General features: G+C 40.1%; 1 protein-coding gene across 2 annotated transcripts; it reads right to left on the reverse strand.

Annotated features, from left to right (window-relative positions):
* Nucleotides 1–14,042: 14,042 nt before the first annotated feature.
* On the reverse strand, nt 14,043–16,223 carry LOC122022309 (rust resistance kinase Lr10-like). 2 transcript variants are annotated; one of them, XM_042580272.1, is made up of 4 exons: nt 16,119–16,223; nt 15,805–16,004; nt 15,376–15,548; nt 14,043–15,294 (listed from the first exon to the last, which is right to left on the reverse strand). In XM_042580272.1, the coding sequence occupies exons 2-4, from the start codon at nt 16,002–16,004 to the stop codon at nt 14,192–14,194; spliced, it is 1,476 nt and encodes a 491-aa protein (XP_042436206.1). In that variant the 5' UTR covers nt 16,119–16,223; the 3' UTR covers nt 14,043–14,191. The 2 variants fall into 2 exon arrangements, with proteins under 2 accessions (XP_042436206.1, XP_042436205.1); XM_042580271.1 differs by having other exon boundaries at nt 15,805–16,221.
* Between the last annotated feature and the right edge of the window lie 1,805 nt (nt 16,224–18,028).

Raw genomic sequence — 18,028 nt, forward strand, 5'->3', positions numbered from 1 at the left:
ACAAAAGAGAACTTGTTGGAGAATCCATCATGGTGAGCTCACCTATCAAACTGCCAAGGTCTTCCAAGAAGAATGCGGCTTGCCTCCATAGGCACAATATCACATAGAACTTGATCTTCATATTTGCCAATGGAGAAATTAATCAACACTTGCTGGTTCACTACCAATTCACCACTATTACTTAGCCATTGGAGTTTATATGGTCTTGCATGTGGTGTAGTCTTGAGGTTGAGTTTGGTGACCAACCTAGTGCTTGCCACATTGGTACAACTTCCACCATCAATGATCATAGAGCATGTCTTACCTTGAATAAGGCAGCGGGTATGAAAAATATTTTGGTGCTTGCTGCCTCCTTAGAATTTGAAGAAGAACTCTCCTTCTTTGGCTTGTCCTTCCAACTTGAAGAGTAGTTTGGAGAAGATGATTTCTTCATTACGTCCTTTCTCTTTAATTGTTGCTCTATTTTCATTGCTTGATGCACCAAGTCGTCAAGCTCCACATAATGTTGTAACTCCACAATGTCACCAATATCTCAGTTTAGGCCATGGAGAAACCGAGCAATGGTAGCTTCCCTATCCTCCACAATATTGGCCCTAATCAAAGCCACCTCCATCTCCTTGTAGTAATCATCCACACTCCTACTCCCTTGGGTGAGTCTTTGCAATTTGTTGTGCAATTCCCTATGGTAGTGGGAAGACACAAATCTCCTTCTCATCAAAGTCTTCATTTCGTCCCAAGTGTTGATAGGATGCTCTCCATACCTTCTTCTCTCCTTTTGCAATTGATCCCACCAAATTAAGGCATAATCGGTGAACTCAGGGCAGCCACCTTTAATTTCTTTGCATCATTATAATTGTGGCATGAGAAGATTTGCTCTATTTTCATCTCCCACTCAAGATATGTTTTGGGGTCATTCCTCCCTTGGAAGGAAGGTATCTGGACTTTCACACCTCCTAGATCATCTTCTCATCTATGGTCTCTATCTCCTCTTTCACGTCTTCTTCCCTCTTCATGCCTCCTTCTTTCTCTTGGTGGATCATAGAATGGGTCACTTTGATGAGAGTCTTCATGATTAGAATTGCCCCCATGGTTGGAAACTTTTTCTCCTTCAAGTCGGCCCATCCTTACGTGTATTTCTTCAAGTTGTCTTTGAAGCATTCTCTCAAATTGTTGAGTAAGTGCATCCATTTGAAGCCTATTAAGATCTCGCCTAGGGGAATGAGGTGATTTTTCCCCACTTATGCTTGCAACAAAAGAAGATGACAAGGAAAATTACAAAAGAAATGTTAGACGAATCTCACTACTCTACTCACGTAATTGCACTCAAATTTATCCACTCAGCTTCCTTTATAAGCTCTTAAGGAAAGAACCTTATCAATGTCTTTCTCAAGACAGCAAGTAGACAATCAAGTGTGTTGGGACCAAATATGTAGCTAGAGGGAGGGGGGTGAATAGCTCGGCGCGTGCTCGGTGTTTGACGTTGCTTGTTTCTTCAAAGATGTGCAGCGGAAATACAAAGAAACAAAATACACAACACTAACAAATGGATTTTACTTGGTATCCACCTCACAAGAGGTGACTAATCCAAGGATTCACACACTCACGCACCCTCCACTATGAAAACCCTCCTTTATGGTAACTACCAAAGGCGGAGAAGCCCTACAAGTTCACACTACAAGAAGAAAAGGAAAGGGAAACAAAATACAGCACAAGTTTACAATAAAACCCTAACCCTAGCTTTCTTCTTCAGTTGTAGATCCGCCTCTTGACTTGGAAAACCTCCAAGAACCTTCAAGAACTGACGATCTGAACTTTGTGGAGAAGCTGTGGGAGCACTGTGATGATCGGAGATGAATCGGTGAAGTTCTTACGAAGAAGACGCACGCCAACAGCTATATCCTGCGCCAACGGTCGAATCTCGATCGATTGGATTGCTCCCAATCGATCGGGGAGGCTTTGGATCGATCAATTGATCGATCCAGAGCGCCTCTGTGCTTTCTGGAATAGCCTGGATCGATCGGCTGATCGATCCAAGGCTTATCGCGCACAAATAGCAGCTCCAGATCGATCCACTGATCGATTGGGACCTCTCGATCGATCCAGAGGGGTTCTGTTCATGGGGACTAACCCGATCGATCAGCCGATCGATTGGGCATGATCCAATCGATCGGCTGATCGATTCAGATCTGCTAGATCGATCGGCTGATCAATCCGTATCTGCTGGATCAATCGGCTGATCAATCCAGATCTTGGTTTTCACCCAAAATCAAGTCCAAAGTCCTATAAACCAACATCCAGTCAACAATGACTTGTTGGTACATAAAACCTAGCATCCGGTCACCCTTGACCAGCTAGGACTCTCTCACCAAGTGTCTGGTCAATCCCTTTTACCCACTTGGACTTTTCTCCTCTTGCCAAGTATCCGGTCAATCCCTTTGACCTACTTGGACTTCCAACAGATGTCTGGTCAACCTTGCCCCATCTGGATTTCCCTTGCCTGGCTTCACTCACCAGGACTTTCCCAATTGCCTAGCTTCACTCACTAGGTCTTTTACCTGGCTTCACTCACCAGGACTTCATTCTGCCTAGCTTCACTCACCAGGACTTCCTTCTGCCTAGCTTCACTCACTAGGTCTTTCACCTAGCTTCACTCACCAGGATTTTCATCTGTCTGGCTTCACTCACCAGGACTTCCTTCTACCTAGCTTCACTCACTAGGTCTTTCACCTGGCTTCACTCACCAGGATTTTCATCTGTCTGGCTTCACTCACCAGGACTTCCTTCTGCCTGTCTTCACTCACCAGGACTCCCTTTGCCTAACCTCCAAGTTAGGACTTTCACCTGGCTTCACTCACCAGGATTTTCCAGTCAAGTATCCGGTCAATCCTTGACCTACTTGACTCTCCATCACAACTGGTCAACCTTGACCACACGAGAATTGTATCAACAATCTCCCCAAATGAACAACTGCACCTGCATTGTCCATATCATCTACACCCAATATATTGTCAAACATCAAAACTCAAACCAAGACTCACGCTTGGTCAACCAGGTCAACCTTGACCTAAAGGATATTGCACCAACAATCTCCCCTTTTTTGATGTTTGACAATACCTCTTGTTAAGTTCAGAAATTAGGCTAATCCCATAGCCTCAATTCCCTTCATGCCAATATATATGAATGATGGTTCCCTTCATTCTCCTCCTTTTCTAGAGAGCAAACTCCCTCTTTAGGTACTGAAGGCCTAACTTAACCATGCATTCTCCCCCTATTGGCACACATCACAAACATGCCCTCATCTTTGGGCACACATCAAGAACAAACTCTCCCCCTAAAGAGTTACCCAACATTGTTTACAACTTCACTCGTTGCTCACAACATAATAATGAAGGTCTCATACACTTCATTATCATCAATTGCTCATCTGTGAGCAAACACCACTTGAGTAATGAAGATATCCACTCTCCATTATATTCCAATGCCCAACCTTGAGCCTTTTCTCTAAAAGAAGGTTAACCACCTTCCAAGGTGTATGAAAAATAATTTTCATGTCCTTAAAGAGTACCTCCCCATAAAGACATGGTCGTACCTTCTGTCATTGCACCAACAATGACTCGGAATCCCTAAACCTTTAGGAAACCCAAATTTAGAAGTTTTGAGGTTCACAAATTTAATAATGAAACCAAACCTCAACCTAAACTTCAATTTAGTCTTCCTCAACCAATTCATCCTTGTCTTCAACATGAAAACACCCTTTTTATGTATACAAATGTATTTTGAGGGGTTAGGAATGGTTTCCTAGACTAAACTTGGTTTGGAATGCTGAAATCAGGCTTTCCCAGCCAAAATCAGCATTTTCAATCGATTGGAGTTGGGTCCCAATCGATTGAACTGTCTTGAATCGATCCACTGACCGATCCAGCGAGCTTCTGCTAGCGAGATTTGCCTTCTCAATCGATCGCCCGATCGATTGAGGCAATTCAATCGATCGGGTGATCGATTGGAGTTCTGATAGTTGCTGAAATTTCATTTCAGTCAACTTCAAAAACCCCTAAAAAATTCTACAAAAATCCAAAAATTGTGAAAATTTGTGTAGACACTATTTAGGGTATATATTATCATGGAAAAATAGTTTTCTAAGAAAATACTTCATATTTTCAAAGATTGACACAAACTAGAGAACTTGCAAAAACTTTTATGGTTTCCTCTAGTTTCTGCTCAACTATTCAATGATGATCACTATCAACAGATAATCTTCATCAAGGTTTTCCAAAAATATTTTAAAATTATTTTCAAAACCAATATCCCACCATGTTCCTTGGGCTTAATGCACATGACTTGTACATTAGTTTTCCCAATAATGGGAAAACACATAACTATGTGTTTTGATGAACTTAAAACTCAAAAGAATGCACTAAATCAACATCTTGAGTTTTGTTCATCATCCTAACATCTCACTTGTATCTAATGTACACTAAAACACATACACGTCACCTTATGGGTCTTTGTGAGATGTAAAGTTTGGTTTTGCCCTAATCTAAGGATCATGTATATCTATCTAGGCATTTTTGAATAATAAACATCCACCAAGGATGTTACTTGTTAATTAATGCCATTTGTCCTTAAATGTAAGGAATTAAAAATTAATGCATGAAATGATATGACATACATCAAAATGAAATATTTCTCAAAAGAAATTTCCTATAACTATATGATGTAAGGATGACATGACATGGTATTTTTGTGTTTTTTTTTTCATAATAAAACATGAATGCAAAAGCAAATAAATATGATGTCATGGCATTTGATGGGCAAGCAAAACATGACAAGTTAGCGTAGATAAAATACCTAGATTACCTATCTAAGTATCCTTAACCCTTAGCTAATTTAAAAATTTAAACCCTAGATTTGCCCACTATTTCCCAAGAAAATGTCAAACACCAAATTTGACATTTCTTTTGCTTTTCCTAATTTGTGCCAATTTAAATTAAGCATATTCCTCAAATTTTGGCACACTTTACTCTTTTAAAGAGTAATCAATTGAGTTAAGGCTTAAATTTGCCTTTAACTTCCTAAGAACATACCAAAAACCCAACTTGGTAGTTCTTATGATTTTCTCAAATTGTGTCATTTAAAATTTCATTCAATTTCTCAAAATATGACACATTTTACTCTTTCCCAGAGTAAACCCTTTATCCTTTTAATTTTCAAAGGTTAATAATAACCTTGAAAATGCTCCTCGAGTGTCAACTTCATCATGATTGGGTTAACTACCCTTCCACTTAGAGTTGACACTCTCTAACCCATCTATGGGGTAGAGAAGATGCTCCTAGGAACCCAAAACCTATTGGTGCTCCTTGGATACTCTAGGTACTCACTAGGGATAACTTCCCTAGATACCTTCCTAGTGACCTTGTTTGACTTCTTAGAAGCCTTGGTCACATTTTCTAGGTCAACACTAGGGATTGCCTCCCTTGTGACCTTCTTTGTGACTTTCTTGGACTTCTTAGAAGTCTTAGTCACATTTGTTGCAAAAATACTCTTAGGAATAACCTTCCTAGTATTCTTGACTTGACCACTAGACCTAGGATTTGTTCCATAATTATATGGAACTCTATGGTAAGTAATTACATCCTCCTTGGTTTTAGGTTTGTATCCCAAACCCTTATGACCATTGGATGACTTTGATACTTCTAGACCTAGGTTTTGACTCTTGGACCCTTGTGTCATATTTGTTATTTTTCGAAGAGTCCTCTCTAATTTGTCAAGTCTTGACCTCAAGACTTGATTTTCCTTCCATAATTCTTCAACCTTAGGTTTTTCACTAAAATCTTGATTTTTCTTCTTCTTAGGCACATACCTAGAATCCTTAGAGTTCTTACCTAAATTCCTATCTACCTTTCTAAACATAGGTTGAGGGGTTTTAGCATGATAAGCTACATGATTTTCCTTAACTTTATCATGCCTTCTATTTTCATGGAAAATAGCATTTAAATGATATAAATTAGATCTAGTATGTTTTTTACCATGATTTAAAGGAGTGGGCTCAATAAATGTTACCTTCCTTTTTACCTTGGAGGCTCCCCCTTGAGTTGAGCTTCCTCCTTGAGCCTTGACCGCTTCCTTCCCCTTGGGACATTGACTCCGGTAATGCCCCTTTTGATTGCAAGAGAAGCACACAATGTGCTCCTTGCTCTTCTTTGTTCCGGGAACGGTCTCTTTGGGCCTCTCCTTACCCTTTTGTGCCACTTGGCCCTTCTTCTTAGCCAATTTAGGGCATTTACTTTTGTAATGCCCGTGTTCCCTACATTCAAAACATATAATATGATTTTTATTTTTAAATGACCTATTTATACCTTCTTGTGTAGGAGTGGCACTTGCTCCTCCCTTTGACTTGGAAGTAGAGGCTTCCTCTTGATCCGAAGATGATACTCCTCCATTTGGTTTTGCTTGACTTGTGGAGGTGGAAACTTCTTCTCCATTTGACCCAGATGTAGAAGCTTCTCCTTCTTCTTGATCCGGTGCCACCGAAGGTCGCTCCCCCTCAATCCTAGAGGTGGAGGATTCACCTTCTTCTTCATCCTCTTGTGCATGAAACAAGGAATATGCTCCTTCCTTGCTCTTTTGATTGCACTCCTTTGAGGATGAGGATTCTTGGACCTCTTCTACGGAAGTTGAGCATCTCTCAACCTCGGAATTTTCCTCCTCTTGGTCTTGCTCCAATGAGTCACCCTCTTTGAATTTTTCTTGGATTGGTACAGTAGAGGGGATCTCATGAATAGTTGCCAACTTGCTCCAAAGCTCCTTGGCATCCTTGAATTCTCCAATTTGAGCCAAAATGTGGCTAGGCAATAAGTTGACCAAAAGCTTGGTCACTTTATCATTTGCCTCGCTCCTTTGAATCTACTCCTTGCTCCATTTGCTTTTCTTGAGGACTTTTCCCTTGGAGTTCTTTGGAGCTTCGAAGCCTTCCATAAGAGCAAACCATTGCTCTATCTCCACCATTAAGAAGTTTTTGATCCTTGATTTCCAAAGATCGAAGCTTGTAGATGTGTACGGTGGAGCCACCCTTGTGTCAAATCCAAGTCCATCTTGGAATTGCATCTTGAAGTTGAGCTTCTTGAATTCTTTGACTTTGATAATTTTGCTCCAACTTCTTCACCCTCTAGCTCTTCTTGTTACGTTTGCCCCTTCCGACGATGATTCCGGTGAAGAGCGGCCTCGCTCTGATACCACTTGTTAGGACCAAATATGTAGCTAGAGGGGGGGTGAATAGCTCGGCGCGTGCTCGGTGCTTGACGTTGCTTGTTTCTTCAAAGATGTGCAGCGGAAATACAAAGAAACAAAATACACAACGCTAACAAATGGATTTTACTTGGTATCCACCTCACAAGAGGTGACTAATCCAAGGATCCACGCACTCACGCACTCTCCACTATGAAAAATCTCCTTTATGGTAACTACCAAAGGCGGAGAAGCCCTACAAGTTCACACTACAAGAAGAAAAGGAAAGGGAAACAAAATACAACACAAGCTTACAATAAAACCCTAACCCTAGCTTTCTTCTTCAGCTGTAGATCCGCCTCTTGACTTGGAAAACCTCCAATAACTGGCGATCTGAACTTTGTGGAGAAGCTGTGGGAGCACTGTGATGATCGGAGATGAATCGGTGAAGTTCTTATGAAGAAGACGCACGCCAACAGCTATATCTTGCGCCAACGGTCGAATCCCGATCGATTGGATTGCTCCTAATCGATCGGGGAGGCTTTGGATCGATCAATTGATCGATTCAGAGTGCCTCTGTGCTTTCTGGAATAGCCTGGATCGATCGGCTGATCGATCCAAGGCTTATCGCGCACAAACATCAGCTCCCAATCGATCCACTAATCGATTGGGACCTCTGGATCGATCCACCGATCGATCCAGAGGGGTTCTGTTCGCGGGGACTCACCCGATCGATCGGCCGATCGATTGGGCATGATCCAATCGATCGGTTGATCGATTCAGATCTGCTGGATCGATCGGCTGATCGATCCAGATCTGCTGGATCAATCGGCTGATCAATCCAGATCTGCTGGATCAATCGGCTGATCAATCCAGATCTTGGTTTTCACCCAAAACCAAGTCTAAAGCCCCATAAACCAACATCCAGTCAACCATGACTTGTTGGTACATAAAACCTAGCATCCGGTCACCCTTGACCAGCTATGACTCTCTCACCAAGTGTCTGGTCAATCTCTTTTACCCACTTGGACTTTTCTCCTCTTGCCAAGTATCCGGTTAATCCCTTTGACCTACTTGGACTTCCACCAGATGTCTGGTCAACCTTGCCCCATCTGGATTTCCCTTGCCTAGCTTCACTCACCAGGACTTTCCCAATTGCCTAACTTCACTCACTAGGTCTTTTACCTGGCTTCACTCACCAAGACTTCCTTCTGCCTGGCTTCACTCACCAGGACTTCCTTCTGCCTAGCTTCACTCACTAGGTCTTTCACCTAGCTTCACTCACCAGGATTTTCATCTGCCTGGCTTCACTCACCAGGACTTCCTTCTGCCTAGCTTCACTCACTAGGTCTTTCACCTGGCTTCACTCACCAGGATTTTCATCTGCGTGGCTTCACTCACCAGGACTCCCTTCTGCCTGGCTTCACTCACCAGGACTCCCTTTGCCTAACCTCCAAGTTAGGACTTTCACCTGGCTTCACTCATCAGGATTTTCCAGTCAAGTATCCGGTCAATCCTTGACCTACTTGACTCTCCATCACAACTGGTCAACCTTGACCACACGAGAATTGTATCAACAATCTCCCCAAATGAACAACTGCACTTACATTGTCCATATCATCTACACCCAATATATTGTCAAACATCGAAACTCAAACCAAGACTCACGCTTGGTCGACCAGGTCAACCTTGACCTAAAGGATATTGCACCAACAAAGTGAACAAGAAACCAACAAGAGAAATATGAGTAGAACAAGAGAAATAAACGGATAAAACTAGAAATTCAGCAATGATCAAGAGCAATGAAAGGAATATCTTTAAATCCAGATTTTATAAAGAAAGAATATTGAGTCCTTTCAATTCACAAATCCTCCTCTCTTTTTTTCAATAAAAAACCAATGACTCTAATGATTCCTTTTTTCCCCGAATTTTCCTTTTTTTTTTTTTTTTTTGAGTTGAGGACCCAAATAGTGAACAAAAATTTGCGACAGATAGGGATGGAGAGATTAACAAAGATGGACAAGAAAAAAGATGAAAACAAGACACAAACTTAAAAATCAAGGAGCCAAGGCTCTGATACCAAATGATAAAGAACCTTGTAAATGGATCGTCTTGAAATTCAGCTTGGGAAAGGGTATTGACACCACACTCAAGCAAGATGAGAAGGTGAGTGATAAGTCATGGGGTTTGATTGCCACAAGTTGCCTTGATAAGATCAGAATTAGTTCTTTGCCTAAGAACTAGAAGGAAGCTCTCACGAAAGAGAAACTCAAATTTTCATTCAAACTTACTTGATTTGTCATACAAGAGTTCTCCTATTTAACATCCCCTAAGATCCACTATGCACTAATTATGCAATAAATATCATGCTTGCATGCATGATATTTATTATCTACTAATGCAACCACTAATCCTTAATACTAGCTTAATGCAACCATGCATGCATGGTATTTATTATACTAGCTTAGGAACTCTAAAAAATGTATTAAAACTCTACAAAGGACATCAAAAGTCACTTTAGAAAACCCCCTCAAAAAATGCATACGAAAATGATCCTCATGTTGGTCCAATTTCACTTTCAAATTGAAGAAATGTGATCCATTTAGTTGTTGCCTCTATTGTGCGTTGATCCTCCTTTTCCTTGAGCCCCATTATTAAGTCTTCCAAAGCTTGCTTCATTCTCTTAGTCTTGGACCTTGTCATGGGTCCCCCAATTCCCTTTAATACCTCTTCTTGGCTCACATCAAGCAACCTTCTGTTCCGGCTTCTCATCCCTCAGAAACGTCACGCGCCTCCTTCTCGTTCGCTCGCGTACTCTTTCGCAGCACCTCGTTGCTCGGACGTACCGAGCCCGTCAACTCTCTCTCATGCCGTCCTTCTCGCTAGCTGCATCTTTCGCTTGACTTACTGTACTCCTAAGTTCTTGCACACTTAGACACAAGGGTTAAACCACAACAGGACCTAACTTGACTTAGTTGATCACATCAAAACTACCTTGGGGTACTAACAATCTCTCTCTTTTTGATGTGAGCAACCCCAAGTTAAGTTAGGGTAAATTATAAACAAATAATAGTTATGAATATTTACAAGTACAAAAATTACAAAAAAATTTATACTCCCCTCCCCCTTGACTTAATCTTCAATACTCCCCCTTTGATCACATTAAAAATGGGGTACTTTAAAATGCTACTTGGAAAGTCTAAACTGAAAAGTCTAAGGGAACACTCCAAAAAAAAAAACTGGATCTATAAAGTTTTTTTAAAAAACTTTGAAAAAATTTACTTAAAAAAATTGAATAAAGAGAAATGACTCTCGAGATAATTTCTAAATTCAAAAGTATGAAAAAAAAAACATAGAGTAATAATGCATTAAGAAAATTTTTGAAAAATTTCTTTTAATAGAGAATATGATATACTTTTAGTGAAAAATAAATTTTGCTAAATAATTAAAAAAATTTAACACTAAAAAAATTTAAAATTTTTCCTACAAATAAGTGATAAAGTTATCTTTCTCAGAAAAATTAACTTCTAATTAAATTCTATCAGAAATTTTGGCAAACACTCGAAGGCATTAGTTAACAATTAAATGTTTTACAGTTAGTAATTAAACATTTATTTCAGTAATTAGTTTCCAGGCTGTGACGAGGCACTAGGCGTTCTTGGTTATTGGAACAACAACCACTTTTAGACAAAGCTTTTTAATGAAAGTAAATATTTAATTTTCTCTCTGAAAGCCAAAAAATAATTAATCTAAATATGACTTTAGAACCCAAAACAGATTCCTTCCTACCGGATTAATAAAAAATTTCTTAAAAATATATTTCTGTGATATTTTTCTAATTTGGCCCTTTTGGTATTTAAAATACCAATTTAAACCATTATATCTTCTAACATTTTGAATATGTGAGCATGCATGATTTTTCAAATATTCTATTTCTATTTTTTATTTTTTATTTTTTATTTTTTATTTTTATTTTATCGAAATCTTCTAATCGACAAGATATAGCTAAGGTTGATTTTAACTCTTTATTTTCTTTTTTCTAACTTACAGTAATTTTTTGATAATATTTTTACGAACTGAAATAACTTGTCAGGAGGAAGAGACTGTACTTGACTTACCTTGTCGATCCCATAATCTGAAGCTCCCCCTAAAGTGATGCTTTTTTCCGATGTCGCTCCCCCTTCATCGATGCTCTCAATGCTCATTTCGGATGAGCTTGTTTCGTCTTTGTCTTCTTGGTGACTTGCCACTAGCGCAAGTCTGGCGAGAGCTTCTTTCTCCGATTCGGATGGTGTTTCATCCCAAGTCGTCTTTAGATTTCTATACTTGTCGATTTGAGCTGGCTTCTTGCTCTTTTCCTTGTCCTTGTCTCTGCTATTCAATTTTAGGTAGTTATCTTTCACATATCCTTCTTCATTTTAGTGGTAGCATCTTACTTTTTTTTTTCTTGTACCCTACACTTGATTAAATTTTTTACGATAGCTGAAACCTGTTTCGGCAATTTGCATATATTGCGATAGTTAATCAGCAATCGATCAGACACAGAGTCATCTGTATAATGGTAAGTCTAGGTATATATGTCGTAGACATAATACCATTAGACAACTACTCTCAACGGGAGTTATCACTGTTAATTATGTGAAATCAAAGGATAACCTAGCAGATCCGCTAACCAAAGGGTTAAATCAAGAGTTAGTTGCAAGCTCATCACGAGGAATGGGTTTGATGCTGTTGTCAGCAATTAGCGCAGAGGACACCCAATTTATGTTGACTGGAGATCCTAAGAACTAGATTCAAAGAGACAACCAATCTGCACTAACTAGACACACTGTGGGGGATAGTCCAATGAAACAATGACTAGATCAGGGTAAGCCGATGGACTTTTAATGATCAAGAAGAGTAGATGACAACTCTTGAGGGATCACCTATGTGAGAAAGAAGTGGAGCCGCTTCGAAGAGAATTGGAGGCACGATTCTTAGAGCTTTTCACAGAACTAGGTGTGTTCATGGCCAATAACAAACACATTCATGAGAACTAAGTTGTATCAGGGAGAGTCTTGGGTGAGATTTATCACTGCTTACACAGACGACAGTATAGTTCAAGGACATCGTGTCTACTATTAGCCAGTAAGCAACCAGATCTTCACAAGTGAAGGTTCAAAGGGTAAAACCTACCTATCCTATACTTGACTCAACTACTGAATGCTATTATATACCCTATCTCCATTTATGTGGGGGATTATTGAATATGTGTGAATGGAGAAGAGGTGGAATAGGATAGAAGCTCCATTGTGAATGAGACTTTAGTCCTACATTGGAAGTTTCTTGTCATATTATTGGTTTATATTGATTCACATGTATTGAGGATGTAAACAAATGCATGGGAAGAGGCTCTCTCTCACGCGCGAAGGGGGGGGGGGGGGGGCAAATCCAAGGCATGGATTACATTGAACTATGTTGACTTGTGTGCAGGCACGACCTGCGCGTGCTGAATGCCGGATCGGTCGGGGTAAAATTTACTCAAGTGGAGCAACCAACATTTTGCCATGTAAACCTTTTGCTGCCATGTAACAGATACATTAAATTCGAGATTAATGCAGAATCGAAACGGTCGAGTGATAACGAGTGAAACGGTGGGCATTCCACTGCCCATTGGTCTGAGCTCCTATATAAGGAGGCTGCGATCACAGGCAGAGGACACACGCAGACACACAACAACACAAGCAGAAGCTCTCCACATTCATTCCCCTCGTATTCCGTTGTGCAACTCTTGCTCGGCACAGTGCCCGTGATAGCAATCGGGTGTCACTCAGTTCGCCGTGACTACTAGTGCTTGGTGGGAATCATGGTCAACCGTTATATCTTGGGAAATAGATGACCTTAGTAAGCCTCAAAGCACAACTGGAGGTGGGCGAATCTATTTTAAGGAAATTGCATCAATCACAGGCCTCGGTCCGTTACTCAAAGCTCGATCAGCCTCTCCGCTCGACATCTTTGCCCGACCTATGCTGTTCGCCCAACCTGCACCGTCTCGACCAGCCTGTCTGTTCGCTCGACTGTCACCATCTTGACCTGCCTGTCTATTCACCCGACCGACACCATCTCGACCTACCTGTCTGTTCGCCCGACCGGCCTAGCTCGGTCTCCCTACTCACATGGGCCAACCTCTCGACCAGTCGACTCTCTGTCTGGTTGAACTTGCTCGGCCTTACTGCCTACTCAGCCTATTTGATCAGACAGCTGCTCTACCCAAGCGGACTCTGTGATCTGTCGGTGACTCACACTATTCTCTCGATCGCTACATCTTCTCGAGCTGCTCTGCCTGATCGGTTGCACTACCCGGTCGGTCCGCTTAGCTAGGCACTCACTCAGTCTGCTCCGAAAGTTGCTGCTCGACTGATCTGCCCGCTCGGTGACTCAGTCCGCTCTACTGCTTGGCAGATCTGCCCACTTGGCAACACAGATCAGTTGCTTGGCTGATCTGCCCGCTCGGTGGCACATATCTACTGCTCGGTCGATCTACCCGCTCGGCAACACAGACCTGCTGCTCAGCCGATCTTCTCGCTCAACGACTCTTCGGCTCGTAGCAGAAACCAGCCCCCGCTGATAGCCTGAGATTATCCGCTCATGTCATCTCGACTGTAAGTTGAATTCAATTCCGCATAGTTTAAATTTAGCAATATCCTGTAAATCTCCGGCAAGAGATTGTTTCTTCCAACATCTACATCAATAATACAGGTATAATTTCTATAGTAAAATACAACATATAATACCATCCAGAATAGCAATTATCAAAACATTATAAATACGTACTACAATTCAAATTAAGTCTCTCCATAAAACAATATATATACATATAATGATATAAAGTCCATCAATATCAAATTATTTTTCATATTGGTAGTTCATCAAGCATACCATTGATACTAAAGAACTAGCAATATAACATGCATAAAAATACAGTTATTCACTCTGAAACCATAGATAACTCAGTCGAAATTGAACTTAAACTAGATTTTATTATTACAGTTGAATCCTCTGACGAAAAGAAGGGTTTGGGTGGAATTGGAAGACTATTAACATCATCAACTTCTAACATGTCAATAACTCCTGTCATAGTTGGTCTATCACATGGCCTCAGTTGAATACACCACAATCCAACTATTGCTAGTTTCTTCTCTAAGTTTTGTATCTCAAACTCATTGTCAATTTTGACCTCTTGTGGTTGAGTTAATTTATCATAAATCCATGATGGATAGTAAACTCGGCTTGAATTCCCTGCAAGAGGATCCACATTTCTTCTCCTTCCAGCCATTTCCATTAGTAACATTCCGAAACTATAAACATCTGATTTGAAAGAGATTTTTCCAAAGCTTCGAGATACTAACTCTGGAGCAATATAGCCGATTGTCCCTCTTGCAGCACTAATAGATACTAGAGCATTTGTCTTTGGGTACAATTTTGCAAGTCCAAAGTCAGATATTTTGGGAGTGAAATTATGGTCTATAAGTATATTATGAGGCTTGATGTCAAAGTGTAGAATCTGCATATCACATCCTTGATGTAAGTAATCGATACCCCTTGCAATGCCAATTGCTATTTGAATGAGTTTTTCTGAGGTGAAAAATTGACCATTGGGAGCAAAAATATACTTGTCAAGCGAGCCATTAGGCATATACTCGTAAACCAAAGCTCTTTTTGATCCGTCGGAGCAATATCCAACTAGCCGCACGACATTCACATGATGAATCCTACCTATCGTAGAAACTTCATTGATGAAGTCATCGCCATTGCATTTGGAGTTGACTAGCATTTTAACTGCAACAAAACGACCTCCTAGAAGTTCCCCTTTGAAGACTGAACCAAAGCCTCCTTGGCCGAGCTTCTCTCTAAAATGCCTTGTGATGGCTATAAGTTCAGAGTAGGCATATCTAGTCGGCATCAACGTTTGCTGGCGCCGAAGAAACTTCTCTATAAGGTCAACTGTGACTCGCCTGTTCCATAGTTTGTAACCAAGCGAAAACAAAACTATCATAGGCGCTATGACAATTCGTCCCAGTATCAATAAAACTGCATGAAGAAAAACGAGATTTACTTTCAAATACATGGATTGGAGGGAGGGCTAACAGCTAACAAGAGGATCATGCGTACCTACTAAGAGCTGTACAATATGGATGAATACCACCACGGCAATTGTTAATCGAATAGTCAAAACGTTTTCGTAATTGCCCTCTGCCATGCAAGATGCAAAGTTTGTCTCACTGACGGCGAGGGAGAAAACTTTAGTGAGTATGTGTTTGCTTCTCAGTTTTTCAAAGAACTGTCTGCATGAGATTAGTAAAAAAATGGAGTCAGACAGCTGCATGCAATTTGAAAAAGGAAAATAAACCCAAGAAGGTGAATTTTCTATAGTTTATCCAATGTTCATAATGAAAGACATTTTTTTTTTGCATATCTGTTCAGTAAAAAAAATGAATCGAGGCATTCAATTACCTTTTGAATCGAGACATTTTTTTTTTGCAATTCTAAGTTTCATGGATGGGAGTCAGTCACTTGCAGAATGACAAGGCATTCAATTACCTTTTGAATCGAGGCAGACATTGAAGGATTTTCTGAGTTATTGTGGGTCTCCTATTGGTCCATGATGACAAACCCAAATCAAATCCCTCTTGTAGAATGTGGAATGCATCCCTCGTTGAGAATTCGGCATCTATCGCTGGAATCATCGACAGAAATTGACATGATGGATGAAGGTATGACAAACTATATATATCCTTCATCTGCAAAAACGACATAGACAAAAGTGTTGTTGTTGTTGCTCAAGCAAGGAACGGGCTGATACAAACTCTGGCCCTCGATTCTTCTCGTACAATTCATGAAACTTGCCCACCAACCAAATTGGTTATAATAGCCGGAGCTTGAAAGATTGGAGCGTGACAAAGATTGGGAAGGGAGGCCACAGCTTCCACTTGCAAACTTCGGATCCACCAAGTTGATGCTGTAGTTTATGTCCAATAGCTGAGTGATGAAGTAGTGTGTGGAGCCGATGGACATGGTGGATTTGTTGCCCTCGCAGGTGAGTTCTAACCTCCGATCCCCGCATTGAGGCGGATCAGTTGTTCGACGAAATGGGTAGCTGATGTTGTGGAACAGACCGCAAGAGAAGGGAGCACAAGCTTCCTGGCTCCCCTCCTGTTGCTGCTGCCCCGTAGTTGTAACAGCAGCCTGGGACAGGAGGAAGAAGAGCAGCGGCAGAAGCAGAGCGGAGGAGCTGCGCCATGATGCTTTGCAGGCCATGACAATGCAAAGGGAGCGAGAGCTGTTCTTGGCATATGTCTTCTCCATCTATCTCAAGGGAATCTACAACAACAATCACGTTTACTTGTCAGTCAACGTTGACTACGACTTTAGTGTACGTTGGCTGCGTATCGTGCCAGGCACTTCAAGCAAGCAAGGAAATCAAGGCCAATAAGGTAATTTTCTTACTTAATTTTTTTTTCTATTTTTTTTTCCATCTCAATGTGCAGGACCTTTACAACTCTCTACCCCTCCCTGCTAGAAACTTATTACCATGTACTAAATTATATTTATTATTTAATAAGATATCTTAATTTGTATTAAAAACAATTTACTCATGAATTTTTCTTTCTTCTTTTTTAAAGAAACAAGAATCAATTTTTTAAGTAGACCCTATAATTTCCATCGTTGCATTAGAGCGTTTCTTCAGTTTGTGTGAGTGTCGTTTTTCACCATCATCATCTCATCTCACTCGTTGATTGATCATCGTTGCATTAGAGAGGATGTCGAAGGAGCAAACTCACATGAAAGTTGAGACATTTTTTCAGTATTTTTTTTCCAGCGATATCAACTTTGAAGGGAGAGAAAAAATTCATTCACAGATTTATTAAATGTCAATGCAATACTTTCTTAATTTGTCTCTTGAAAATTAAAGTCTGGTCAACTCAAGCTTCCTGGAATTTGCTAGCACCAAAAATTCCCACAATGATAATGACAATTCCTGTCGAAAATTAAGTCTAAATTAATTACGAGACAACGCCCTCCGTCCTCAATACGGAAGTCATTATTGACTTTGACTTCAACAAAAGTAAGTTGCATGCACCAGATTGGATCTCCTCCTTATCCCCATCTAACCATCTCAATTTCCATATATATATTATATTTTTTTAATATTCTTTACTTATTAATATATTTAATTAGATTTTTTTTTTCAGAGATCAAAATTAGGAAAAAAAACTAATTAAATTAAGATAAAAAATTATAATTTATGCACGAAATTGAGATAATTTAGATGATAATTTTTTATTTATTTTTTGGATGAATTCAATAGACGGAAGACATCCGAAATTTATAGAATATTAGGGAATAAGGGACAAGAAAATTTTAAACTCTGCATATTTACCTCGAATTGGAAGTCATCTTCTCATACATGTCATCTCCGAAGTATTTTGACATTCTCACCATTTCACCCCATAATCGAGTACGACAAAATAAATGCCAATGCATTAAATTTTTTGAGAAGAAGATTCAACCTACATGCTATTAGTAAATAAATAGTTATTTGTTTTCCTAATTTATATATTTTACTATTTCCACTTGTAATAGTATTTATATATACTATATGTTATCATTAATAATATATGTAAATTCTATCGTTAATATGGTATCAGAGCTCTAAGCTTAACAGCAACCTTTTTTTTCTCTTTCTTTCTTCCTTTTCTCCACAATACCTACTAGCCGCCTTCTACAATGGCTGTCGCCGACGACATCAACCGCTGGCCCAGCC

Source organism: Zingiber officinale, chromosome 9B, assembly GCF_018446385.1.
Source record: "Zingiber officinale cultivar Zhangliang chromosome 9B, Zo_v1.1, whole genome shotgun sequence".
In the NCBI taxonomy this organism is placed as follows: Eukaryota; Viridiplantae; Streptophyta; class Magnoliopsida; order Zingiberales; family Zingiberaceae; genus Zingiber; species Zingiber officinale.